This window comes from Zeus faber, assembly GCF_960531495.2.
Source record: "Zeus faber genome assembly, chromosome: 14".
NCBI lineage: Eukaryota > Metazoa > Chordata > Actinopteri > Zeiformes > Zeidae > Zeus > Zeus faber.
This window is the reverse complement of record NC_137200.1, coordinates 26,648,382-26,674,903: the sequence shown is the minus strand read 5'-3', so window position 1 is coordinate 26,674,903 and position 26,522 is coordinate 26,648,382. Positions and strand designations below refer to the sequence as shown.

Sequence of the window (26,522 nt, the reverse complement as noted above, 5' to 3'; positions counted from 1 at the left end):
GCGTTCAGGTGTGTGTGTGTGTGTGTGTGTGTGTGTGTGTGTGTGTGTGTGTGTGTGTGTGTGTGTGTGTGTGTGTGTGTGTGTGTGTGTGTGTGTGTGTGTGTGTGTGTGTGTGTGTGTGTGTGTGTGTGTGTGTCAGCTTGGCCTGTCTGCTTGTCAGTGCAGTTCATCTCGATGCACATACTCACATTTGGGCAACACCCACTTGTAAAGTCTGACTACCCTTGAGGCTCATTCCATCTGTCCTTCCCTCCCTCTGTCTCATACATTGCAGTTGGTCGCCGATGCACTCTGCAGTTATTTCAAGTCCTGCATTGCATGTGTGAAGGGACTTTGCTGATTCCAGAAACACCACACGCTGTTTGATCAAAGAAGTTTTCGTTTCAAGACCGCATTGATTGTAAAACATCAAGCATAACAAAAGTCTTCCAATTCAGCAGCAGTGATGCATCATTGGTTCCTTATTTTGCAACTCGTATTTAAAAAAAAATTCACAAGGTGCATTAAAATTGATTCAACAAGTTCTGTTATTCTTCTAGTCAGCGCACTAATGATTTTCCATTGAGAGAAAAATTACCATGTCAGCACATGGACGCACCCTCCTGGCACACACACCCGAACATGCAGCCACAGAAACCTGCCATCACAGACGTCACAAATGGAGATATTTGAAATGTGGTTCCACAATGCAGGTTCACTGGTCGACATGCTCCAATTGTCCTTCGTCACTGCCAGTGACTGTAGCAGCCAGCGCTCTTTTTCTCTCTTGGTACATATACAGTATATTCAACAAGTAAAGTTCATCAAGTTGTAGTTTTTCCTTTGTTGTAGTAAGTGCTTCTTGAAAATACCCTCATTATTATACACAAAAAAAACCATAGCATAACATTAACATAAAAATACAAGTTTTTATATCTGTTTCTACTTGAATGTAATCTGTGATCTGGTGGTTGTCATGAATTCAAGGGTTCATGACATGTTGAGTAATACTCAACAAGCTTGCAAAACCATCTCCTTGGTATCATACACTATTTTTTGCCTTTTCATTGTAATGAGTCATTGTTTCAATGTGGTTAAACATAAAGTTAATATGATATAGAAATGGTATACATTTTTACTTCAATAAAGTGTTGAGTTTAGATATATTTAGGTTGAATTCATAAAAATCATCAATCAAAATCCGTTACATACCTCAGACAATGGGCGATAGGCCTGTTCTCAGTTCGCTCATGCAATAACGGTTAAAGGGGACCTATTATGCTCCTTAAGTTAATATAGGTCTCTGAGGTCCCCAAAGCATGTCTTTGAGGTTTATTGTTGAACATACCACTCAGATTATGCATTCTAACATGCCCCTCATCGCTCCTGTTCCTGACACTCCGTTTCAGTATGTGTGTCACTTTAAATTAAAAATGCTGCTGCTCCCTACGCCCACTCCGGAACTGTTTGCCTCGGCTCTGTGAGCCCCTTGTATTCAGTCTGTAAATTTTAGCTTTTTTTTTAATTTTTGAAACAACAGAATTATGTTTCAAATACTTATATTTCCCTCATCTGCGGTTTCTTCACAGACGGTTGGTATTACTTCCTCTTTCTTTAAAAAGATTTGTGCTGGTCTTCCCTGCGGCACTTGTTATTCTCTTGTGTTATTTCTCCAGCTGTGGGTGGAGATACTCAGATGGCGGGCAGTTGTAATTCTACCAAGTCTCAATGTGACTTAGGACATAAATCCGAATGTCTTTCACCACATGTTCTCTGAAATAGACAGCTCACAACAACTGAGTGTGTTGTTTGTTCGACGGCCCATCAGAGACCCCAATGTAAGTGCACAAGCTCTGAAAAAGTGAATTTTACATAATAGGTCCCCTTTAAACACAGTTAACATGTTTAAATGACCTTCAACAAATATGATTTCCTTAATTTCCCTTCCCATTACATGTTTAATGTGTTTTTATTTATTTCAAACTCAATATGTAAAACTTGAAATATAGCATTGGTTTATTTTCTTTGATTTCCATGCACCAATACTCTTAGTTGATCACAGCATTAGTTATAGAATTTCTTCAGACATTGGCTTTCTTGAGGAAAAGTTGACTGCCCCCTTGAGTGTGTTTACCATAAACTGAGCAGGACTGTGTTTTAATATCTGTAATTAAAATTATGATCCTACCCTTCCTATGCCTCATTTCCTCTAAAGAAATTTCCGAATTCAAAATTGAACAGAGCAGGCCCAAAGAGAAGGTCAGTCAAAAGGTTGTTAGTGACATTTAATATATACAGTATATTGTCATTCATTGCTGCTGTATTGTCTTGTAGTTGTTATAGTTCCCCTAGTGATCTAAAATTCCCATGCCATTATTAACTCTATTCCACTATCATCTATCTTCATAGTGTGGTTCTTAGCTCTTATCAAATTTAGTTTGAATACTCCTATTTAAGAATTTGAATAGCCGCATGAGATATGTTTCATTATGGGTTAAATTTCGGGTGTATTCACAGGCTATGAATTGTCTGTAGTAACTCAATATTCCTCGAGCACATAGTGAAAGCTCTAGTGGCCTCCAGCTGTAGCACAGAGTCACATTACTAATGTAAGGACTGGCACACACATACAAACACAATGTCTGGGCTTACCCTGCTTGCACAGTTTTACTAATATTGACCGTTTCCTACTTGCCAAAGTAACAGAAAATCAAGGTTTTAGGGTCCTCGGGGCAATTAGTGCTTCGCTGGTATTTCACACCATTTCTTGTCCAGATGTTATGGCTGAGGGGTGCCTCTTATCTGTTTCCAGTCCCACGGGTTTGACCTTGGCCAGTCCCTCTCCCAACTCCTCCTGCTTCATTATCAGTCGGACCTGCAGCTGGGAGACGGGCCCTGACCCAAAGGGACAGTCCCTAAAATTCACTGCTATCTGAAAAGGGCGCAGTGCCATTGGACCCATCATCCGCTGCTGTACTGTCTTTGTCGTTAAATTGCTTCCCCTCTTCACGCGGGTAAACCTGGCTGTGGGGCAGCACTCTCTTGTTTTAATTCATGTGCCCATAAACGCTTGGAAGTGTAAAAATAACTTCTGCCACATGTGGCAAGGCGGTGGTTTCACGTGAAGGCGGCTCGGGTAATAACGCAGCCTTACTCTTCACCGTTAAAAGCAGGGGAGGGGCTGCCTCATTGTAAAGGAAGTGCGTTGTGGTGTACGCATCTGTCTTTGTGCATTCTCGGTGCTTCACACTCCATGCCCAAGATAACTCTGCCTGACAACGCTGGTAACATCCTGTGCTGCGGTTGTTGCAAGCTGCTTAGAGGAAAGGATAGGATTTTTCAGTATGAGACTAGACTATTATTTTATATTGTAAATTATTTTAACTTTTTGAACTGGGATCTGGTGTTTGTGATGAGTTCAAGGGTTCATGACACATTGAGTAATAGTCACTTTAAATCAGTGTGACTCCCTAAACAAGCTTGCAAAACCATCTCCTAGCCATTACGCACTTTTTGGCTTTGTGATTTTAAGGAATCATTGTTTTAAATGTGGTCAAACATACATTTGGTGTGGTATAGAGATGGTGTATAGTAACTTCAATAATGTTGAGTTGACAAATACCTTTAGGTATTATAAAACATTTTTTTAACAAGGTGAAGCAAAATCCCATTCAGAATATTCTTTTATGCCATTAGTGAAATGTGAGAATGACCTTATTAGAAGCTTACAGAAAGGAAACAATGACATGATGACTTAGAGTCATAGTAAAGTGCTATTTGGGACTGTAAGTACATATTCCATTTTTTTTCTTGGCAAAATCATTTCTTATTTTTTAAATTTAAACTTAAAACTATCAGCTTATTATTAGCCCAAACTAATTTCACTAGAAAATCCAACCACTGGCCACAGTTTCCCTTAAATGATTTGACATTCTTTGGTAGCATTGCTCAATGAAAGCAGCAGGCCCCACGAGTTGCAAACTCCCTTCCGTCTTCAGGCAGCATGGGTTTGAATGATGCACACCAACAACAATGCTAACAAGATGTCTGGGGTTAACAGAGGTGCCAGTATAGGTTGTTTCTGGCAAATACCCTGCGAAGGAAAAATAACAGACTAAAATTCAAGATGTTGCTGTGTCCCTCTAATGACCACCCTGACCTTACTCTTTAATCACTGACTGCAGGACAGCTGGGGCAGGAAGGTTGAAGAATGAATCCTTCAGCCTTGCTTTTGGGCGTCTGATACAGAGTTAGAGGGGCCCACACGGATGAATATTGACAATCCAAATGCAGTTTTCCATATGTGTGCACAGTGAAACCGACAAACGAGTGTTACTCACATAGAAATCTTGAATCTATTCTGTTTTTTCTTTTCTATCCACCTGTAATTATTTTTGCACACTTAAGTGTGAGTTTTCAACTTTGGAAATGGGTGTAGCTTTAAGTGTTTGTGGAAATGGGTGTGGCTTCAAGTGTTTGTGTTTTGTTAAGAACTTCATACTGCAGAACCCACACGTAGCGGGCTCACTACATTTTTGTTAAGAGTTTTCTCCTCCAGATTCTGCACATTCCGCGGGAAGCCACAGTGATAGTGTGAAAACAAGCCGATCACATGATACCTTGCTACTTCCCTGATTCCTTAAAGATTATGATGCTCTTGCTTCACCCTCGCCAGCTATGATACCAGAGCTGAGTCAAAGGGGCACGGTCAGGCTCCCACTGAGGAGGGCCTCTGTCTGCAGGATACCACAATCTTGTTTCTGATAGAAGGTCACAAGTGCACAAACACTGATTGATGGTGGAAGTTTACTCATTCTTTCTGAGGACGAGGCGACCGGAGGCACTTGATGTTGCACAAGCGCTGATTGGGGTGAGGAATAGAGCTTTGGACTTTATGGGGTCAAGGGCATTTAAAGAGGAAGAGGACCAGGAAGCAAAGGAGAGCAGGGGATGACCCGAGCAGGACATGAAAGGAGGTTAAATTCCTGGGCGCACTCAGTGATAACCAGGCAATGCTGGAGGCCAAATGTTGTTTTTCTTCCCAACATACTTTGAAGGACTGCACGCGGAACCAAGGTGTCGTTTTGACAGAGATGTTAAGGAAATTAAAATGCGGTATGTGTGCTTACTACACAAAGTGCTTACTATAGGATGCTATTTATGGATGGAGTCACCCCCTGTCCCCTGTGCTACGCTGACCCCAGTGGTTGCATAAGGGCGGTGCCGTGCATCGCTGCTTATGGATGCAGTGTTTGTTTAGAAAGCATCGAACAGCAGAGAAAACTGGCAAACTGGAAGGGAGTCAGCGCTTTACTTGAAGACGGGTGATGAGGAGACAGAGACAGAGACTGTGACTTTGCCTCCATTTCTCTCTCTCTCGCCGTCTGTCTGTTTGTCACGCTCATACTGTCTTTACTTCTTATCTACGTCCATGATCAGGGGACAGGATCAGTGATGCGGGCCAAGAATGAGAAGCATTGGCGTCATGCTGTGCTTGGCCACAGCGTGTTGTGTATACAGTGAAGCGGCACATTGACTCTTCTGACCGTCAAAGATACCGCCTTAAAAAGAGAACCAGGAGCAATCATTGAGACAGGCTCCTTCCAGGAAGCTAAGCTTCACATGCTGTTGTCCATAGAGAAGTGTTAAAGCCCTCATCTGTAGTATGGATCCGTCTGTTATGAAAAGGCGCCACAAAACATGAAAATACACACTGATGGTTCAGTGGTATTTCACAGAGTACACTTCAAACATCAAGACAAGGTTAAAGCAAACAGCTGTGGGAGTCTCCACCCACAGGTGTGGTTCAGGAAGGGAGACAGTCTTTCTGGCAGTGGGGCACCATCATGGCATGAGTTTTTATTAATAATCAACAGAAAAGCTCGCTGGCGGTCCGGTCCGCAGGCTTCCAGCGTCTTGCACCACGCGATCCCCACCGCAAGACAAAACTACACATGAGAAGACTCTTCCAGACCCCCTCGTCTGCCACAACAGGATTAGTAATGTTTCATTCAAAATATATTAATTTAAAATATTTATGAATAAAAGCAATGAGTCAAACCAAGTCAAATCAAGTCCAATGTATATAGTTGCCTCACATTCCAATCCACTGGGCCAATGCTTCAACAATAATAATATACACAGGGAAACCATTTTACAATGCACTCTAGAGTAGACCAGAGTCCACATGTAGATGTAATAGTTGTGAAAAAATAATGTAGAAGTTATCGAACAATGTCGAAAGTTGTGTCTACACTTAAATGTAGACCCTAAAACTCTTTCTTGTCCGTGCTGCAGTTCTTGGCATTTTTTGGTTGGACCTCTCTCGGGTCCGGCCAAACATTACTTATTGGTTCAGTTTACATACAGTAATTATAATATTCAGTTAATTTTCTGAAATCCTTTTGTCTTTTTATTTATTTTCAATATTTATTCGTTGGCTATTCTAAAATCGGATTTAACTCAAATACCTCTTTAAGGTAGAGGCACAGAATTAACTGAATTGACCGATTAGTTAACTAGTTTAATCCCAAATCAAATTTTTTATTTGTATTTTTTTTCAATCAAATATTGACCTTGACATTTCAGATCCGATTTTTCGGCAATAACACCTTGACCTGCGCTCATACAGCAGAGACGTTTGAGACACATTCTTATCTTTGGTGTACCCTTCAGTGCTTTTATCAGCAAAGATCTAGTATGAGCCACATGGACAGGGTTAAGTCTGGCTGCATATTTGCGCAGATTACCTTATTTTATCATACTGTCACCAGCCTTGTATCTGTGTAGCTTTACATAGACTTATTTTACCCAAACAAACACACACACACACACACACACACACACACACACACACATTTATCGGAAATGACAAAATCGAAATTAATCAAAAGATATATTCAAACATTTCATCCCCCTGCACTACAGTACCTTCACAAACAGGCCCAGCATTTCTTCCAAGTAAAAAATGTGCCAATACAAACTGTCAACAAGCCAGATGCTGTTAACAAGCTAATTTTTAATAAAAAATAATGTTCTGCTGATTGCAGTAATAAAGACAATGTTAATAGTTATCATCGGTAGATTTGGCAGTTCCTGGGGATCTTGAATGTCATACAACCGCTATTTGCTTTCTGCAAATATAGTGGCTTGTCATCGAAGACAATTTTGTGGTTTGTTAAGCTCTCTGCAAAATTAAGTATTCACACTCTACTACGTTAAGACATCTGGTTGCCTCTCACGCAACTTGTTCGTTGGGATTGTGGCCCTTATTACTCGTCTCCAATATCTGTAATAACCTTCGACTCCTACAATGGCGCCCTGATGTGACTCATCTGTCTGCAGGTTTCTGGCAGCATGAGAATTCTTAGTAAATGCTTTACTTTTCCCTGCGACAGGACAAACGACAGAAGTTCCATTGTCACATGAGGCGGTTCAAACAGTTTTGCCCTTTCCTACCTCGGGCCCTGCTGATGACAGGTTTCATGTTTGTTTGGTATGACGAGCAAACACGGCAGGGACCGGTGTCTGTTTGTCTTTAGTCGTCTTGCGCCCTTCCTCCGTGGCCTGGTTATTAGGGCTTTTGCGGCATTCGGGGCAGAGTTTCCGTCAGACCCCGGCCGAGGCTGCACCACCCCCTCACCACCTAGATGCCGGGTGCTGTCACAACATGACCAAGCATTGGGAGGAATGTGTTCCCTCCACCCTTTTCCACCACCTTCTGGAGTAGTCCACATCATCGATGAGCTCCAACAACTCTCAGTGCTAACCGTATGTTTCTATGGAAACCCAGGTGATATTGTACGCCGGCACCGTTTATTAATAAACTGTTCACAACACAACATTTTGGCAAATATTAGACAACAGAAATTAAAACTTATTTGACCTACATAGTGCTCAAAATAATGAATAAAGAAAATACACAAACCGACTCTGCATCATGAATAACTCAAAATAGGAAAACAAAAACGCAGGATGTTAAGTATGCATTACAATTACATATGTGTAATATGGTTGAAAGGGGACATTATCAGGAGCCACCTGCAGTCTCCTGTACGCTGTTGAGGTTGGAGAAGTCTCTTCCTAAAACAGGTTCTTCGCCACGGTTTGAGTTGGCTGATAATCATAGCGCTTTGTTTTGTTACCTTGAGATAATAAGTTTCGCAGCCTCGAGGGAGAAGGTGTGTGTGCCCGGCTCTCTTGTTTATGTGTTTGGAGCGCAAGCCCCGTCGCATGATCCGCATCAAATGGCGGTGCCAACGGATGACTCTTCCTTCCACATTGTTTTCGTGTTGCTGACCTTCATGTCTCTGTGTGTCTTGAGGTTTGACGGTACATTCTTAGAACGCAAGTCTTTCAGCGGCGGAGCATTTAAGTGCAGAGTGGTCAAATGTCAATTAGTATTGTATTTGTCTTGTCTGTGTATTTGTGTTGTCTTTTAAGTATTATATTGTGTAGCCATCTTTTTATGGCGATGTGTTCAGCATACAATTTAACTGCCACTCGCTCTTTCTCGCTCTCTCTCAATTCCTTCCTTATGTCACACTTTGTACTCGTATATGCAGCCACCCCACGACAGAAGAAGATGTGTGAAATCTCAAATTCTGTTCTCCTTTTAACTGCCAAGAGGGTTGACAGTTGATAACGCAACACTCATTTTAAAATTGCCAAATGGTGCTGTTTTCAGATGGCCTCGATAAGAAACCTTCACTAATAATTAAGATAGATTAACTGCAGGAGGCCGTTGAACAATCACACAGTGGGGTTGAGTTTGATGCTGCTTCAGCCAATTAAAATGACTCAAAACTGATTTTGTTTTTAAGGATTTTATTTTCATTTCCCAGAATTGGCAGGAATGTGAGGGACTTCCAATACTGTGTGTGTGTGTGTGTGTGTGTGTGTGTGTGTGTGTGTGTGTGTGTGTGTGTGTGTGTGTGTGTGTGTGTGTGTGTGTGTGTGTGTGTGTGTGTGTGTGTGTGTGTGTGTGTGTGTGTGTGTGTGTGTGTGTGTGTGTGCGCTGAATGATTTTGGAAAATAATCAAATTGCGATTATTCTTGTTTGGGATGGTGTGCTAGGTGGCCGCCTACCGCGCCTCTAGCAAGTACCAGCCCTGGACAGCCCTATTGGTTAGATTTTGTAACATAAAAAAACCCCAATTGTTTTTCACAGGCTTTGCGATTTGAAAATTGTGTTCTGTTAAATGGCGATGTCAGTTTGAATTAGATTAATTTGTTCAGCCCTAGTGTGTGTGTCTTTTGGGGGATTTCCGCTATTCAGTGGTTAGAACCTACCAAAAAGTGGTCCAAGGACGGACAACTGGTGACCCGGCAACAAGGTGATGGGTGCCGATGGGCTCATTGATGCATGTGGGGAGTGAGGCCCAGCCCAGCCCGTCTGGTTCGATCCCACAGAAGAGATACCGTAGCACAAATTAGTGAAAAAGTTAATGCTGCTATGATAGAAAGGTGTCAGAACACACAGTGTGGAAGCTTTTCCATACAGGAATATAAAAACAAAGTTACGTTTCCATATTGTGGGAAAGAATTGTAAGAGTATCGGGCTATAGCGTGTGGCATGAGGCAGATCTGCTATTTCAGTATAGTAACTATGAGATGTCAGTCTTTCATATACAGTACTCAAAATTGCCATTCTTGAGTCGATAGGGTGTGCGTGACAGTATTCCTCAGCAAATGAAGACGGACTGCAATAAAGCATTACTGCCATTCCAGAATCCAGAGAGGTGGGAAGAGTACTCTGTACATTACTTCTATCTGGAGTCTTAAGTGAATGGAATCACAGGCAAGGCAATACATTACAGTATGATCCTATATGATCCAATTATTAAAAATCAACCAACCAAAAAAAATGCATAGAAGGTGAAGGTGATAGCCTGTCCAGGTGGATCCCTGCCTTTATGGCAGCATGGCTGCTTATGGCTTGATTTAATTTACATCCCTGAGATGTATAAATTGGGAGTTTATTAGGTTAAAACACTAACCGGTGTGGATCTGTTTTACCCGCTCGAAAACAATGTGATGTTGTGGGGGTGGTGTTATTCCCAGAACTGAAAACTATCTAGAACTCAGATGAACAAATTCAACGTCTTATTTGGAGCCGGTTTTCTTTTATCGTTTGTACAATTTGAAGCCTCTCCCTGGTTTCTGTGACGTCAAGTCTATTAAGGTAGTTGTTTCATCCTCACCAAAACTAATTAGCACAGGGCCGAGCACTTGATCCGTTTCCTCCCTGCTTGAGGGTTTTTCTGCCTGTGGACTCGCGCCCGGTGCGGTGGATTAATCATTGCGCTACAAAAATGCTTTCTGACCTATTGAGACAATGCAGCTCGGAAAGATGGAAAGAGATGAGGGAGAAGAGGGAGAGAAAGAGCATGTGTCCTTGAAATGAGGTCACCTTGTTAGGTGGCAGAGCGGGATTAGCTTCTTACTTCCCTGCTCCATATGTCTGAGCTTCTGCCACAGCTTAATTTATTGTGATCCTTTTATAGACCCCATTACTATAAAGTTTAACTAAACGCACTGTCTTCACCTGCGACGCCGTGTTTGTCACCGCTGGTTTTCCCGCTCGCTTAAAACGGCGGCGCCGTCCACGTCGGCTACGCGGCCCCAGATCTGTGGACGGCGAAAGAGCGACGAACCCACGTCGAGCTGTCAGTTTCAGAGCCGAGCTCGTCTATGAAATTGACTGCTCGGGACAAGGGCTTAAGTCAGACATTATCAACCTTGGCTCACTCGATCTGCGCACGGGATCGCGGGACATTTCGAAGATGTGATTGGTATATTTTTAAACTAAATTGTTAAATAGGACTGAAATGTATGATCATTTCTATATACTCCATTTGGAGCTCCCTCCATCCTCTATTCTCAAATGGGGCTATTCATGCCCCTCGGGGTACTACAGGGGGTATTCTGATTTTTTTTTTAAGTGTGTTAAAAATATTAATTTTATATATACAGGAATACTTTAAAAAACATCATTTGTGTTCATCTTTTTTTTCTCCCAATGCCAAGAAGTGGGTACTCAACTGAAAAAAGATTTTAGAGGTGGCTCTATGATACAATAATAGTAGCCAACGGATACTCAAATTCGCATGAAACAGTTTCCTAATATGCAATCTAGAACATCCACTGTCAGTTTTCACAAGTGCAGGGAGAACAATTATTGTAATGGATGGAAGGAAGAACATTTGTCATTCTAATTGATTGATTGATTTTGGGACCTAAAAATGAAGCCACGGGCCAAAAAAGGTTAAGAATCCTTGGTTTAAGTCCTGGTGAAGTAGTGTTTGTTTTGGGGAGAATTCAAACCCCCCCCCCGTAGATGCTTTTCTCTCTGGGGCTGGGTTTGTTCTCGCCTCGCGTAGCTAAATCCACTCCTCCCTCTGCGGCCTTTTCCAGATGAGCGTGAGGCGGTGCAGAAGAAGACCTTCACCAAGTGGGTGAACTCCCACCTCGGCCGTGTGACCTGTCGCATCGGAGACCTGTACACCGACCTGCGCGACGGTCGCATGCTAATCCGCTTGCTGGAAGTGCTCTCAGGGGAACAGCTGGTTAGTATCCCACGGAAATGATTCATCGGTGTCCCTAGTGCTGACCCCGGCACCTGCCGTGACGCTGCGATACAAGTCATGCACTTTGCCCTTTTCTGAAACACTGCTTCATTCTTGGAATTCTCACCTCTGATATGAACTGATGCCACACTGACAACTCACTATTCTTTTGTTCATTTATGACTTACTTTTACGCACACACACACACATACACACAAAAACACACACACACACACACACACGTACCAAATATATCACATGCGTACACGCTGAGATTTTCTTTTGGTTTTGTGTTTACACAAACCTAGACGGCATAAACAAAATGAATCAAAATGTTTAAATTACTATTTTACAATTGGGCAATATTCTGTGAAAATTCTGTTAAATAATCATAAAAGTAAAGCCGTTTTTAGTGAGAAGGTAGTGAAAATGAGACCCTTTGAAGAACTTCTTTTTTAATAAAATGAATGGACAAAAGTGCTTTTTAAAATGTAACTACCGGTCTTGAAGTTGAAAAATACACTCAACACATTTGTGCAAAATTGTTGCAGCAGCGACTAATTGCATGCTTGCGCTGCGATCTTTTAAATAATAGCTTAGGAAAACATTCAACTACGGCAAGTGCTGGGGTACACAGTCATGTAAGCACAGAGCCGTTACGCTTCACTTTTCTCCAGATTCTGCCATTGTGGAATTTCCGGGGGGGGGCTGACCTGCAGACAAACGACCCATCGAGACAAAAAAACACAAAGCCTCCTGTATTGTCTCGCACCTTTCCAGCCAAAGCCCACGAAGGGACGCATGCGAATCCACTGCCTGGAGAATGTGGACAAAGCGCTGCAGTTCCTCAAGGAGCAGAAGGTCCACCTGGAGAACATGGGCTCCCATGACATTGTGGACGGAAACCACCGTCTCACCCTGGGCCTCATCTGGACCATCATCCTGCGTTTCCAGGTACAGGAGCGAAGCGGAACGGCGGGAAGCGAGGCTGTTGGCTTGTGTCGCACCGGGAAGTTACTGATAATCGGCGGACATGAGCTAAAATAAATTCCATCTCACGGTCGGCTTCCTTGTAAAGCTCGGGGGGCATTCCCCGTGTTTTGTTATACGCTCGTATAAATAAAGTTGCCTCACATGCCGGTGTGCGTTGATGGTTGCATCGTCAGATAGTGATTAATTATTCATCATTTCAACGCTGACCTTGCACAAGGACAGTGTTGTGCGGTCAGTAGGCAAACGGTCTCACGGAGATAACGCTTTCCCAACAGATCCAGGACATCAGTGTTGAGACGGAGGACAACAAGGAGAAAAAGTCTGCCAAAGACGCCCTACTTCTCTGGTGCCAGATGAAAACTGCTGGGTGAGAAAGGCGGCCAGGGTGGTGTGTCAGGGGATAAGATTAATTATGTTATTTATATATATACTGTATGTGTGTGTGTGTGTGTGTGTGTGTGTGTGTGTGTGTGTGTGTGTGTGTGTGTGTATGTATGTATGTATGTATGTATGTATGTATGTATGTGTGTATGTATGTATGTATGTATGTATGTATGTATGTATGTATGTATGTATGTATGTATGTATGTATGTGTGTGTGTGTGTGTGTGTGTGTGTGTGTGTGTGTGTGTGTGTGTGTGTGTGTGTGTGTGTGTGTGTGTGTATGTATACAGTATACACACAATGTGGACATTCTCTGATCGGCTCTGTGGTAGATCATTAAGAGCAGTGGCCGTTTAATCTGGCTGTGAGTAGTTTATGATTAATGAGATTTTATCTGGCCTCCACAGATACCCAAATGTCAACGTCCACAACTTCACCAACAGCTGGAGGGATGGACTGGCGTTCAATGCCATTGTGCACAAACACAGGTTATTGACTTCTTCACATTCCTCGCGTTACCACACTCTGCTGTGGAACCAGCCCCGCTGTAATATGTGTCCTGATATTATGTGTTGTAACACAATCTCCTTTCTGGGCTTGAGGTTTTCAGATAATGTTGCTGCTAACTGTAGAGAGATCCAGTATCGTGGCCTTTTGTTCATGTGTTCGTGTTTGTGTGTGTGTGTGTGTGTGTGTGTGTGTGTGTGTGTGTGTGTGTGCGTGTGTGCGTGCGCGTGCGCGTGCGTGGCACCTGTTGCAGCAGCATCACACTTCTCTTGGGTGTTTTTATCCCCCTTTTCTATTTGGGTCTCCAGCTCCTCCCTTAACTCAAACTGTGCGGTTTGAGCCTAAACGATGAATTGAAGTAAAATTGGGAGTAGGTTGACCTAGATCACAGAAATAACAGCCTACTTCTCACTCACTAGCGCACTCTGCTGGCGATACCCGTGGCTCGAGACGCCCGAGTCAAAGTGGAAAGCCTTCCCCCGTCACTCACAGTAAAATTAGAGCCTTGGGACGTTTGTGGAGCTTTAAACGGAGTAACTGATCCACAGGATAGTCACGCAAATTGTGACACCCCCAATTTGCGTGTTAATTTCCTATTCAAACTAGAGCAGACAATTACAGAAGCGGGGACTGTGCTGTTTGGCTGTCCTTGTCATTTTCCAGTTTTATATCACTCCTGTTGCGAAAAGATGTTCCTCTTTATTTTAATGTACATTAATTTACAGCGGCGACGGTGAATCATGAATCATGAACGTGAATATGAAGCAAAAAGTCCTTCATGTATGTTCCTTTATTTCTATCAAACAATTGCACAATTCTTCTGGCCGCCGAGTTCAACGGCCCCAAATGCCTCCCCAAACACGAGACGTAGTCACACTGAAAACCCAAGACTGAATATACGTTGGAAAAAACACGCGAATAAAAAGCAGAGCTGACTGTACCGACGTCGATGAGTAGCACAACATTCCTCAAATGAGAGGCTTTTTTTCACAACAACTGCTTAAAAAAAATAAAAAATATAAAATAAAAAAATGCTAAGAAAAGTAGGAAGAAACATGCTCTGGTAGCTTGTCATTTATACTATAATTATGAGGAAACTGCAAGCCTTTGGTAAGAAAGACTGACTGTGATCACCGAAACACTGACAACACTGTTTTTTATCTGAATTGCAGACGATGATGATGATGATATTCAGTTCGCACGTTAACGACGAATGATTGACGTTATCTGTCATCGAGTACTCGGCGTTGTCTCGTGCCTTCCCGCCTTTTCTGATCCAACTCTTCCCGCTGCAGATCGGACCTCATTGAGTTTGACACCCTGAAACGGTCCAATGCCCACTACAACCTCCAGAATGCCTTCAATGTGGCGGAGAAGGAGCTGGGGCTCACCAAGCTGCTGGACCCAGAGGGTGAGCAGGGCGGGTCCCCGGGGAGTCATGGGGCGACCTTTGGGTGTCGCTTGGCCGTACTGTAGACTAAACTTGCACCCGTGCCCTGCGATATCTCGCTGGGGGCGTGAGCTACAGAGGATTAAAGGAATTAATGACATCTTAGACGAGACTCCCGTTGCATGTCGGCCGGAGTGACATCACGTAGACAGCTCGGCACATGGCAAAGGGCCAAAGGTCAAATCCAAGCCTTTGGTCACGCGCGCGCACGCTCGGGATTGTGGCTCGTAAATGAAGAAACGGTCGGATGATTGTTGCTCTCTCTGTCCAGATGTCAACGTTGACCAGCCAGATGAAAAGTCCATCATTACGTATGTGGCGACCTACTATCACTACTTCTCCAAGATGAAGGCCCTGGCGGTGGAGGGCAAGAGGATTGGCAAGGTGCGTGTTTGTTTATGCGCTCGTTTGTTTTTGTACTGTCTCGTACAGTGTTTGCCAACGAGGGGTCCTGGAAAGCCCCCAGGGTCCTTTGGGAGACTCCCCAGCAAAACGGTTAACAGTTGAATTTGAACTTAATTTATTTTGCGAGATATTGGCGCCGTCGGAGAATGCACAATAATGACTGATTTGATCACAGTTATCTCTCTAACTATAGTGCATGCAGGTATGGAAGTTTGGATTTTATCGTTTAACAAGGAAATCTCGTCGGACTTGATAGAGGTCCTTGACATCGCCTTGCCTCCTCTCCTCCCCTCCCCTCCCCGTGCAGGTGCTTGACTACGCCATCGAGGCCGACCAGCTGATTGACAAGTACGAGACGCTGGCCTCCGAGCTGCTGCAGTGGATCGAGCAGACCATCCTGACTCTGAACGATCGGCAGCTGGCCAACTCCCTCAGCGCCGTGCAGAACCAGCTCCAGGCGTTCAACTCCTACCGCACTGTGGAGAAACCCCCCAAGTGAGTCAAAGTGCCGTCAGCGACTTGAGGTCCGACCGAAGGGACAAAATAAATGTACATGTATACGCTGCGGAATATCCCCAATGAAATGAAACTCGTTGAACATATTGTGCACCGACATTAATGTCTTCAATTATTGCTTTTCCGCAGATTTACGGAGAAAGGCAACCTGGAGATTTTGCTCTTCACCATCCAAAGCAAAATGAGAGCCAACAACCAGAAAGTGTACATGCCGCGGGAGGGCAAGCTCATCTCCGACATCAACAAGGTCACACCTTTTAGACGGATTACACAAACTTATACTGTACCAGATTCGCGTATCACACATTTTAATGAGGGATTTATCGTTGTGAATTCCGTGTAAAAACCATCAAATCCAGAAAATGCTGAATCAGAACGGTTGTTTTAATGTGGGGATGGGTTGGGAGAGTGAGCGTTGTGATTTTTTTTTTTTTTTTTTTTTTTTTTTTTAACAGAATTTAAAGGTGTACAAAAAATGTGTAATTACAAATATTATTCCTTGTTATATTCTCATCAAAACGACGTCATGATCACATAACAAGTCTTTATTTTACTGCTCAGACGACTGGTCTTGACTGGTCTTAATTGGAAATACCAATAATGAATACATCAGTCGATGTAAAATGGAAAATATTCAGGTGCACTTGGGTTGACTCTCTCTGGTCGAAAATAAATAAGGCTAGGGGCTAAAAATAAAGTCAGTGGAAGCAAAGGCACCGTGGCTGCAGGATCTTGCTAACCTCTTGTATCCTGGTTGTCTTTCCAGGCGTGGGAGCGCCTGGAGAAGGCGGAGCACGAACGCGAGCTGGCACTGAGGAACGAGCTGATTCGCCAAGAGAAGCTGGAGATGCTCGCAGCCCGTTTCGATCGCAAAGCTGCAATGAGGGAGACGTGGCTCAGCGAAAACCAGAGACTGGTGTCTCAGGTAGGCCACTTCATCACACACACAAACTACGGAGTCCTGCCGAATATAAACAAATTAGTAGATTCGCCATCACAGCAGCGGGATTGGAAGTTGAGAGTGGGAAAATAAATATAATGACTGTTTTTTCGTTTTAAAAAGATCATGGTATAATTTTAAAATATTTTCAATTGGAGTTTTGGCCTATGTACTAGTCAGTACACACATTTTACATTACACCTGACAATTATTCTGATCATAGCTCAAAATTCTTGATTTTTAATTCGATTTTCGGGTTTTGGAGAATTTTAACGATACAATATGGTGAGACACCTACATTAACAGACAGGTGTATGTCAAAGGTACTTAATTTAGCTGCATTTTGTATTTGTCAATTTCATTTGAATAGGTGGAAGCACCATTGCTTAAGTAAATACAAATATTGAAAAATTAAGTAATTTTAAACATTTTAATTGACAAGATTCCTCATATTTTACTTTATATTTCACTGTCACCAGGACAATTTTGGAACCGACCTCGGAGCAGTCGAGGCCGCAACCCGGAAACACGAGGCCATCGAGACGGACATCGGGGCGTACGGGGAGCGCGTGGCCGCTGTGGAGGCCGTGGCCAGAGAGCTGGAGGCGGAGCGATACCACGACGTGCGCCGCATCATCGCGCGGCGGGACAACGTGCTGCGACTCTGGGAGTACCTCAAGGAGCTACTGGCCGCTCGCAGGGAGCGGCTCAACGCCCACCGCGACCTGCAGAGGCTGCTGCAGGAGATGCGCTACATCATGGACTGGATGGGAGATATGAAGGTACCCGCCACCGCGCTCCACTCTCACTTTTAAAGAGCTGGAAGGTTCGGTTTGTCCCGCCTCCTCTTCGGGTCGAGATGCTATGAACGCACCGCGGATTGTAAGGATCAACGCAATGTGATGGTGTTCCTTTCTCGGACCATTCATTGATGGTATTCACTGAAGCGGTGGAAACGGCTCCCACAAACCTTGATGTTTCAGATTTTGAGGTTTCACGTGTTTTTTTTTTTTGTCGTTCTATTTGATAACGTTGCTAAACTTTATCTTGAACAGATGTAGTTTGCATTCAGCAAATGAGAGGTTAATAATCCTCCGAACCGCGACTTTCCGACTTTCAAGCATCTACCCTCTACAGAGGATGACCCACATGACTCACCCTCTTACTCACCCCATTTCCTAAATGCTGAGGTTGATCTGACTCACTCATTGACAAATGCAAAATATCCACTGAACACGCTGCAGCGCTTCCACAGTTTGGCACTTGCAGCAAAATAGCTTGAACTAAAGCATGATTAATTACCAACAGAGCAAGTATCAACAAAATCTAAAATTTGCAAAAGCATAAACACAATGGATCCGTACCAGACCAGGGACGCTAACCTCCAGTGCCTTTCGCAGGTCCGACTCCAGTCCCAGGACAGCGGGAAGCATCTGCACGATGTCCTGGACCTGCTGCAGACACACACACTAGTGGAGGCCGACATCTCTGCCCAAGCCGAGAGGATCAAAGCCGTGCAAGGAGCGGCGCATCGCTTCACCTCCTATGAACAAGGTGACGCTAGTTTACATTTTGCTCTGCAAACCTTTAGAGCAGAGGTTGAAGAATTATTCATCTTGAGATATTTTCTCTCTTTGCCAGTCTACAAACCCTGCGAGCCGGCGCTGGTGAGTGAGAAAATAGACCTGCTGGGTCGAGCTTACGAGGAGCTCGGCCAGCTCGCCGGCAAGCGGAGGGAGCGCCTGGAGGACTCGCAGCGCCTCTGGCAGTTCCTTTGGGAGATCGGAGAGGAGTCGGCCTGGATCCGGGAGCAGGAGCAGATCCTGGCCGGAGGAGACTGTGGCCGCGACCTCACCTCCGCCCTGCACCTGCTGAGCAAGCACGAAGCTTTCAGGGACGAGATGGCCGCCCGCTACGGCCCTCTGGGCAACAGCATCGCTGCGGGGGAGGCTCTGGTGAATGAGGGCCATTTTGGAGCTCCCGAGGTCGCAGAGAGGATCACAGATATCCGTGCACAGTGGGCGCATCTGGAGGAGGTCAGTAGCATGGATTGTCTGATAGTAAAGAACTGAGTGTGAAAAATCCCTTTTCCTAAACACTGCATACTCACGCCCCTCGCCAGACGTCCCAGCTGAGAGAACAGAGGCTTAAAGAAGCCGTGGGCCTGCACCAGTTTCAGACGGACGCCAACGACATGGAGGCCTGGATCATGGACACTCTCAGACAGGTGTCCAGCCAGGAGGTTGGCCACGATGAGTTCTCCACCCAGACATTGGCTCGCAAGCAGCGAGAGGTGGAGGAGGAGATCCAGAGCCACCGCCCTCTCATCGACTCTCTGCATGAGCAGGTGCTGGCGCTGCCGCCGGCCTACGCGAGCTTCCCTCAGGTTTGTACGCGTCCGATATGTCCTTGAGTTTTCCTTCCCTGGTGTCGCGCTCTTCGTCACATACGTGTCGTCCTCGGCGGCCTGTAGGTGGACGGTCGTCTGCCTGCTATCGAACAACGCTACGAGGAGCTGGAGACCCTCTCTGTGGCGCGGCAACAGGCACTGGAAGGAGCGCTGGCTCTTTATCGCATGTTCAGTGAGTCCGGGGCCTGCCTGCTGTGGGTGGAAGAGAAGGAGCAGTGGCTGGACAGCATGGAGATCCCCACCAAGCTGGAAGACCTGGAGGTGGTGCAGCAGAGGTCGGTCTGGAACAACGAGCGATGTTTCGTTTGATGTGGGAGAGGCTGAGTAAATAGTATATAGTATGTAGTGTACATTTCAGGAGGGCCACGTAGGTCTCATTCACTCTCGGATTGAGATATGATCTTTTGTCACAAATAGAATACCTTTTTTAAATATAAGATAACGTTCATTGATTCCCGAAGGGGCAAATTCTGGTAATCTTTGGTAGACAAAAGGCTTGTTATCGTTCAAAGGCAACCAAAATTACAATGCGGAAAAGGCATGGAATCCCGTGAATGACTCAGAAATGTCCTCTCTAAAATCTTGAGAATTAGTTTTCAAGCTAATTCAATTAGATAAGATTGTTTTCTCAGTATTTTTATATATCAACCCTCTTTTTAAAGTAAAGAAATATTACAGGTGTGAAACCTTGCGGATGGATAAAAGGGAAACTGGAAGTCTTAATTTGTATTTCATACTCGTATAAAGGTTTGAAACCCTGGAACCCGAGATGAACAGTCTGGGCACTCGCGTCACTGACGTGAATCAGGTGGCCCAGCAGCTGCTGAGCTCCGACAACTGCAGCGTGGACCAGATCAACCAGACGCAAGACCGGCTGAACGGCAGGTCGGCGCTGATTTTGTCACGTCAAAATCTGTTTGTCTGCCGCGGACGCTCTGCGAACGGTCCGGTGACGGTTCGGTGTGTGATCCCTCAGGTGGAAGGAGTTTGAACGGCTGGCCAGTCAGAAGAAGCAGGCCCTGGAGTCGGCCCTGAACATCCAGAACTACCACTTGGAGTGTAACGAGATTCAGTCCTGGATGCGGGAGAAGACCAAGGTGATCGAGTCCACTCAGAGCTTGGGCAACGACCTCGCTGGGGTGATGGCCCTTCAGCGCAAACTCACCGGCATGGAGCGGGACCTGGAAGCCATTCAGGTACGCAGAGGGCGGACAGCCCGACAGAAGAACCTAGGCATTAGATGGACTCATTAATCTATGAATTCTGAGTTTTGTTTGATACTGAGGTGCGGGAATATTTTGGACGTCGTGGACATTTTTACATTACCCAAAGAATTTCTCAAATATTTTTCAGGGCAAGCTGGACGACCTGAACAAGGAGGTGGAGAAGTTGGCCGAGGAGCACCCCGACCAGGCCGAGGAGATCCACGCTCGCCTGGCGGAGATCCAGGAGGTGTGGGAGGAGCTGAACACCACCATGAAGCACCGTGAGGAGTCGCTGGGCGAAGCCAGCAAGCTCCAGGGTTTCCTCAGGGATCTGGATGACTTCCAGTCCTGGCTGTCTCGCACCCAGACGGCCGTGGCCTCGGAGGACATCCCCACCTCGCTCCCCGAGTCGGAGAGCCTGCTCGCCCAGCACGAAAACATTAAGAACGAGGTGGACAACTACAAGGAGGACTACGAGAAGATGAGGGCCGTCGGGGAGGAGGTGACCCAGGGTCAGACGGACGCCCAGCACATGTTCTTGGCCCAGAGGCTGCAGGCGCTGGACACCGGCTGGCACGAGCTGCGCCGCATGTGGGAAAACCGCCACAGCCTGCTGGCCCAAGCCTTCGACTTCCAGACCTTCCTCAGAGACGCTAAGCAGGCGGAAGCCTCCCTCAACAGCCAGGTAAGAAGACGTGCGTCGCGGTCGACCTGTGAAATTAAAAACTTGTGAAAAACGTTTGCCCACCTATCCCCTCTTTCTCTTAGCTTCAGCTCCACGCAGCATTAAAAGTCAGATGACCAGATCCAGCTGTACGGCATTAGTGATGAAGAATTTTTGTCTAACTCTATGGCAGCCTTTTCCTGCATTTATGCAGATGCCTCCTACTTTTCATCAAGTGATAAATGATACATTTTTCAAGATTATTGATATTAATGCATATGCATGTTGATATGAATGTGTATTACTATGGTTAAAACTGTTGTTTTTACATTTTCCCCATTTTGTCCAGGAGTATGTGCTGTCCCACACAGAGATGCCCACCAGCCTCCAGGGAGCAGAGGAGGCCATTAAGAAACATGAGGACTTCCTGACGACCATGGAGGCAAGCGAGGAGAAGATCGCTGGTGTGGTGGAAGCTGGACGCCGCCTCATCAACGACGGCAACGCAAATGCTGATAAAATCCAGGAGAAAGTGGACTCCATCCAGGAGAGGTAGGCAAAGCAGCGAAGAAAATAACTGTGACCTTTGCTATGGTAAGAGTGTCTAATATCCTTTATTTTTTTTTTTAATTTCCAGGCACCAGAAGAACAAGCAGGCTGCCAACGAATTGCTGACAAAGCTGAAGGACAACCAAGAGCTTCAGCACTTCCTTCAGGACGGACAGGAGGTTAAAACAACCTAAAATGCAAATAAACTAGTGTGATTAACATAAAAACGTGATGGCTAAAAATAGAATTCTGTCGTTTAGTTGATGATTAACAATTTCATTTTATGCCACTATCGTAAAAGTTAATAATAGTGATAATACAGCTATCTATTGACATTGAACATTGGAACATAAAAAATCAGGTACAGTAGATAGTTAATTTGCTGACGCCAACTTTTAAAACTCCTCTTCACATTTGTGTGGAAACATGACTTGAATTTGGCGATTTTATAAACTAGTCAGCTAGTCAACTCAAATGATTTAGATCAGGTGATTATGTAATAATTTTCACAGATCTCACAGGAAAAAAGCAACTTGTCATGTTTAGCAAATATGAAATAAATATGTCCCTTAATTAGAATAGCATCTAGTTATACTTTAGTTATACACTCTTCTCACGGTGGCTGGCGGTTTTCATTCCTCACAGCTGACGCTGTGGATTAACGAGAAGATGCTGACGGCTCAGGACATGTCGTATGACGAGGCCAGGAACCTCCACAGCAAGTGGCAAAAGCACCAGGCCTTCATGGCTGAGCTGGCCTCTAACAAAGACTGGCTGGACAAAATTGACAAGGTGTGACTATATATCAACATCTGCAGCACTTAATGAGTCCGTTGAAAGCAAAAGAAAAACGCTCGCCCTTTTTCCCCCCATGCTACCGTGTTTTTCTTTGGTCACCAGGAGGGCCAGGCGCTGGTCATTGAGAAGCCGGAGCTCCAGCCCGTGGTGGAGCAGACACTAGAGGACCTGCAGCGCCAGTGGGAGGAGCTGGAGGGAACCACCCGCACCAAGGCCCAGTGCTTGTTTGACGCCAACCGGGCAGAGCTCTTCACCCAGAGCTGCTCGGCTCTGGACGGCTGGCTGAAGAACCTGGAGGGGCAGCTGCAAAGCGACGACTACGGCAAAGATCTGACCAGCGTCAACATCCTGCTGAAGAAGCACCAGGTGATTATGGCAGGCATGACAGGGCAACTTCAAGAATACCAAATAATGCTATCATCACATAATTATTATATATTTTATCACTTGCTGGTAAAACATGCGTATTGCGATCAATATGGTAAGTCCAAAATGCGGGAAATTGTTACAAAATGTGGTGTTAAAGATCAACGGTCTCGGTGCTAAAGAAAACATCTGGAGCTCAACACTGAACCCTTTAAGTGTCCACTGTGCCACTGAGCACCCACGAGCACGTCAGGGTTTGCGGCGGCGGCGGCCGGAGCCTCTCCTCGCTGCTCGGGGCTCTCTGACCTCTCTGATGCCCTCTGCAGATGCTGGAGCACCAGATGGAGGTGCGGGAGAAGGAGGTGCAGTCCCTACAGTCCCAGGCCCTGGCTCTGTCCCAGGAGGACGCCGGGCTGGCCGAGGTGGACGGACAGCAGCGGCGCGTCACGGACAATTTCTCTAAACTCCAGGACCCTCTGGAGCTGAGGAGGCAGAAGCTGCTCACCTCCAAGGAGTCCCATCAGTTCAACAGAGATCTGGAGGATGAGATTGTAAGTGCGACCGCCGGAGTCAAAAGTGCTTTACGGATCTTGGTGTGTTTTTTTAATTTTATTTTTTTTATTTTTTTTTTATTTTGAGGGTTTCAAGTCAAAGTTAATGAAGGGTGCTTTAGACAAAGTGTGACGCCGTCCGATATTTCCACTTAACCGGTCTCATTGAAACTACTGTAGTTCAGTGTTTTTAAAGCACAATCTGTCGTCCTTGCCCCAGCTCTGGGTGAAGGAGAGGATGCCCTTGGCCACATCCACAGACCACGGAAAAGACCTGCCAACCGTGCAGCTCTTGATCAAGAAGAATCAGGTACGGACTGAAGCAAGAAAAAAATTAATTTGGATAACCAACTTATTGCTTTTGAGATGCTGCGAGAAAGACATTTAGTGTGTCATTTGTTTTGATCTGTGCTGCTGTAACATCACTATATCTCTCCGGCAATGAATAAAGTATCTTATCTCCCCTGACCTCATTTATGTAAGTGTGTGTGACCTTCCCTTTCCTCCGCAGACGTTGCAGAAAGAGATCCAGGGCCACCAGCCTCGCATTGACGACATCCACAGGCGAGGCCAGACCCAGAGCCAGGTGGACGGGGAGCGGCAGTCGGCCTTGGAGGGCCGCCTGGTGGAGCTCAGGGACCTGTGGGCTCAGCTCATCGCCGAAACGGACGAGCGCCACGCCCGCTTGGTGGAGGCCAACCGTGCGCAGCAGTTCTATACGGATGCTGCCGAGGCCGAGGCCTGGATGGGAGAGCAAGAGCTGCACATGATGTCAGAGGAAAAAGCCAAGGTGGGCGCTGAGAACCCAAGTAGGGGTTCCCAAAGGAACCGCACATGGTCTTTCATGACCATCACTCCCGACACTTTTTTGGAGAGTGTTGCAAACAAAAGTGCTTGATTTTGCAGCAGCTTTTCTGAAAGGTTGCGATGCAATTTAAGTTGCAATATGATATTACTATACATAACTATAATAATACAGGCTCTGCATGTCACAAAAACAACTGTAAGTCTACATTAAAAAAAAAAATCTAAACAGTAAAGAAGCGGCATGGGCTCAAAGCTACAAAAAAGAGTTCCAATCTGTGAAATAAACTTGGAATCGAACAATTCAATTGAAAGCCTGTTTTTGTGACACCCCGTCCAGGACGAACAGAGCGCGCTGGTAATGGTGAAGAAGCACCAAATTCTGGAACAGGCGCTGGAAGACTATGCACAGACCATTCACCAGCTCGCAAACAGCAGCCGCCTCATGGTCACCAGTGAACACCCAGAGAGGTAAGAACCGAGAGACGAATTCACAAAAGGATTTGTGTGGCTTTTGCGGCCGCCAAACCTGCGCAATTAAGACAAAAAGAAAAGTGGTGTTCTCAAAGCACCTGCAAAGTGTGAAAGGCACCCCTATCTGCGCTGCCAAGCAAATAGCATCTCAGTGCTCCGGTGCTATTTGCACGTATTTAAATTAGGTAATATGCATACATTTGGTGCAATATTGGCCCCTTTATATCCAAATGAACCTAATTGCAAAAACAGTCCAATTCAAAAACACCAGCACCAATAGCCACATGCAGTTAGTCTAAATTATTAGCAATTTCAGAGAGTTTGTGGTAACTGATGGGCATTTATAAGAGGTCTCACGCCCAGGCTTTCCAGTGATCATGTAAATGTAGGTATGCTGTAAATAATATTTTGACATTATTATTACTGTCACGGCATCTGAAGGTAGCGATGTGGTGGTGGTTTTCAAAAGGCACTCCAAAAGCATCTAGTTGAAACTCTGAATACTCTTCCATAATTCCTGTTAAGCTCAAAAGATAGCGGAAAAAAACAACTAAAAGTTATAGGGAATAGCGATAAAGTGGTCAAAATTGGCATTGAGCCACAGCCTAAACCCGTCTGACACTGCTACTACTGCACTGGGCCTTAGTTTGGCCTAAAGATTCAGGACCATGGACAGCTCTGCTCAAACCCATTTTTGTACATGAGAAAAATACATGCAAAAACGAGGAAAAATAGAATGAAAATTAAGGTTATTTTATACTGAAGAGTATTTGGGCCACACAAAAAAAAGAAATTACCGGTTTACGAGAATAAACTCGGAATTCCGACAAACCCCTGAATTCCGAGTTTAAATAAAGTTGAAATAACCTTTCAAGAATAAAGGAATTTCCACTTTAAAGTCTAAATAAAGATTCGAGAATAAAGACGGAATTCCGATGTGAGGGGAGGACAGGGGTCCATCACACGCCCTGAGCCGGGCTGTTCCCGGAGCCACGCTGCTGCACCAGATCAAAGTCTGCGGTGTTCGGCCCGGGAACTCCACGGATCCGCAATGAGACGCAAAACAAGGTGCACTCAGCGGAAAAACTTTATGCCGGTGTTTGCACTGTGCGATCATTAGCACAATATCTTTTGTGAATCGGACCTTGAGACCTTGGACCTTGAACCTTGAAAATGGTTGCGATCCATTCTTTTTGAATTTGCCCCTGAATGTTTCCGAATTCACTCGAGCTGTCGCAATTATTCAACTCATGATTGCAATTATTTGAGCTGATTGCCATAATTTTGTAAAATCTTTGGATTCCACAAATTAAGGTTTTTATCAAAATTTTAGGGGAATTTTGAGCCAATGCAATGAATAGTGCGTATGAGTGTGAATTTGTCACATTTCCATCGGTTGGGTAAATCTTTCCAATTTTTTATGTTACAATGTTAAATGTCAATAATGTAAATTCTTCCTAAGGTGGATGTGTAGTATTACACTGCTCTAAGCTTATTTTATGATAGTGGAAATGAACAAAAAAAATACATGCATATAATTAAATTGTTTATTATTCGCAATTATTTCTCCAACTACTGTTTCACAAAACAATAAACGGTAATTGCATTCCACCTTGACAGTGAGAGAATCAACCTACGGCAAGCCCAAGTGGACAAGTTGTACGCAGGGCTGAAGGACCTGGCGGAGGAGCGTCGGGGGCGGCTGCAGGAGCGGCTGCGGCTCACGCAGCTGAAGAGGGAGGTGGACGACCTGGAGCAGTGGATTGCCGAGAGGGAGGTGGTCGCCGGCTCCCATGAGCTGGGACAGGACTACGAGCACGTCACGGTGAGTCCCGTCTCCACCGAATATAGTTTCTGAAGCAGCTTATTGAATAAGAGAGAGAAAATTTGTCCAGAAATCCAGTCCAGTCTTAAAATAAAACAATTGCCTTTAAAAAGGTCTGGGGAAAAAGTGTCAAAT

General features: G+C 45.0%; 1 protein-coding gene across 4 annotated transcripts in view; it reads left to right on the top strand.

Annotated features, from left to right (window-relative positions):
- sptbn2 (spectrin, beta, non-erythrocytic 2) overlaps window positions 1-26,522 on the top strand; it is a gene marked incomplete at both ends in the record, with an annotated part of 41,463 nt that overhangs the window by 7,786 nt on the left and 7,155 nt on the right. For all 4 annotated transcript variants that reach the window (XM_080013093.1, XM_080013092.1, XM_080013091.1 and 1 more), the window contains 26 exons: window positions 11,395-11,546; window positions 12,327-12,500; window positions 12,815-12,906; window positions 13,331-13,411; window positions 14,726-14,841; window positions 15,152-15,264; window positions 15,593-15,780; window positions 15,931-16,048; window positions 16,568-16,726; window positions 17,221-17,523; window positions 18,142-18,295; window positions 18,383-18,777; window positions 18,864-19,127; window positions 19,215-19,426; window positions 19,899-20,036; window positions 20,128-20,347; window positions 20,505-21,041; window positions 21,370-21,572; window positions 21,658-21,748; window positions 22,215-22,361; window positions 22,470-22,733; window positions 23,060-23,284; window positions 23,505-23,594; window positions 23,796-24,074; window positions 24,429-24,559; window positions 26,183-26,387. In XM_080013093.1, the coding sequence (XP_079869219.1) occupies window positions 11,395-11,546; window positions 12,327-12,500; window positions 12,815-12,906; window positions 13,331-13,411; window positions 14,726-14,841; window positions 15,152-15,264; window positions 15,593-15,780; window positions 15,931-16,048; window positions 16,568-16,726; window positions 17,221-17,523; window positions 18,142-18,295; window positions 18,383-18,777; window positions 18,864-19,127; window positions 19,215-19,426; window positions 19,899-20,036; window positions 20,128-20,347; window positions 20,505-21,041; window positions 21,370-21,572; window positions 21,658-21,748; window positions 22,215-22,361; window positions 22,470-22,733; window positions 23,060-23,284; window positions 23,505-23,594; window positions 23,796-24,074; window positions 24,429-24,559; window positions 26,183-26,387 (5,051 nt within the window). The remainder of the gene's footprint in view (window positions 1-11,394; window positions 11,547-12,326; window positions 12,501-12,814; window positions 12,907-13,330; window positions 13,412-14,725; window positions 14,842-15,151; window positions 15,265-15,592; window positions 15,781-15,930; window positions 16,049-16,567; window positions 16,727-17,220; window positions 17,524-18,141; window positions 18,296-18,382; window positions 18,778-18,863; window positions 19,128-19,214; window positions 19,427-19,898; window positions 20,037-20,127; window positions 20,348-20,504; window positions 21,042-21,369; window positions 21,573-21,657; window positions 21,749-22,214; window positions 22,362-22,469; window positions 22,734-23,059; window positions 23,285-23,504; window positions 23,595-23,795; window positions 24,075-24,428; window positions 24,560-26,182; window positions 26,388-26,522) is intronic.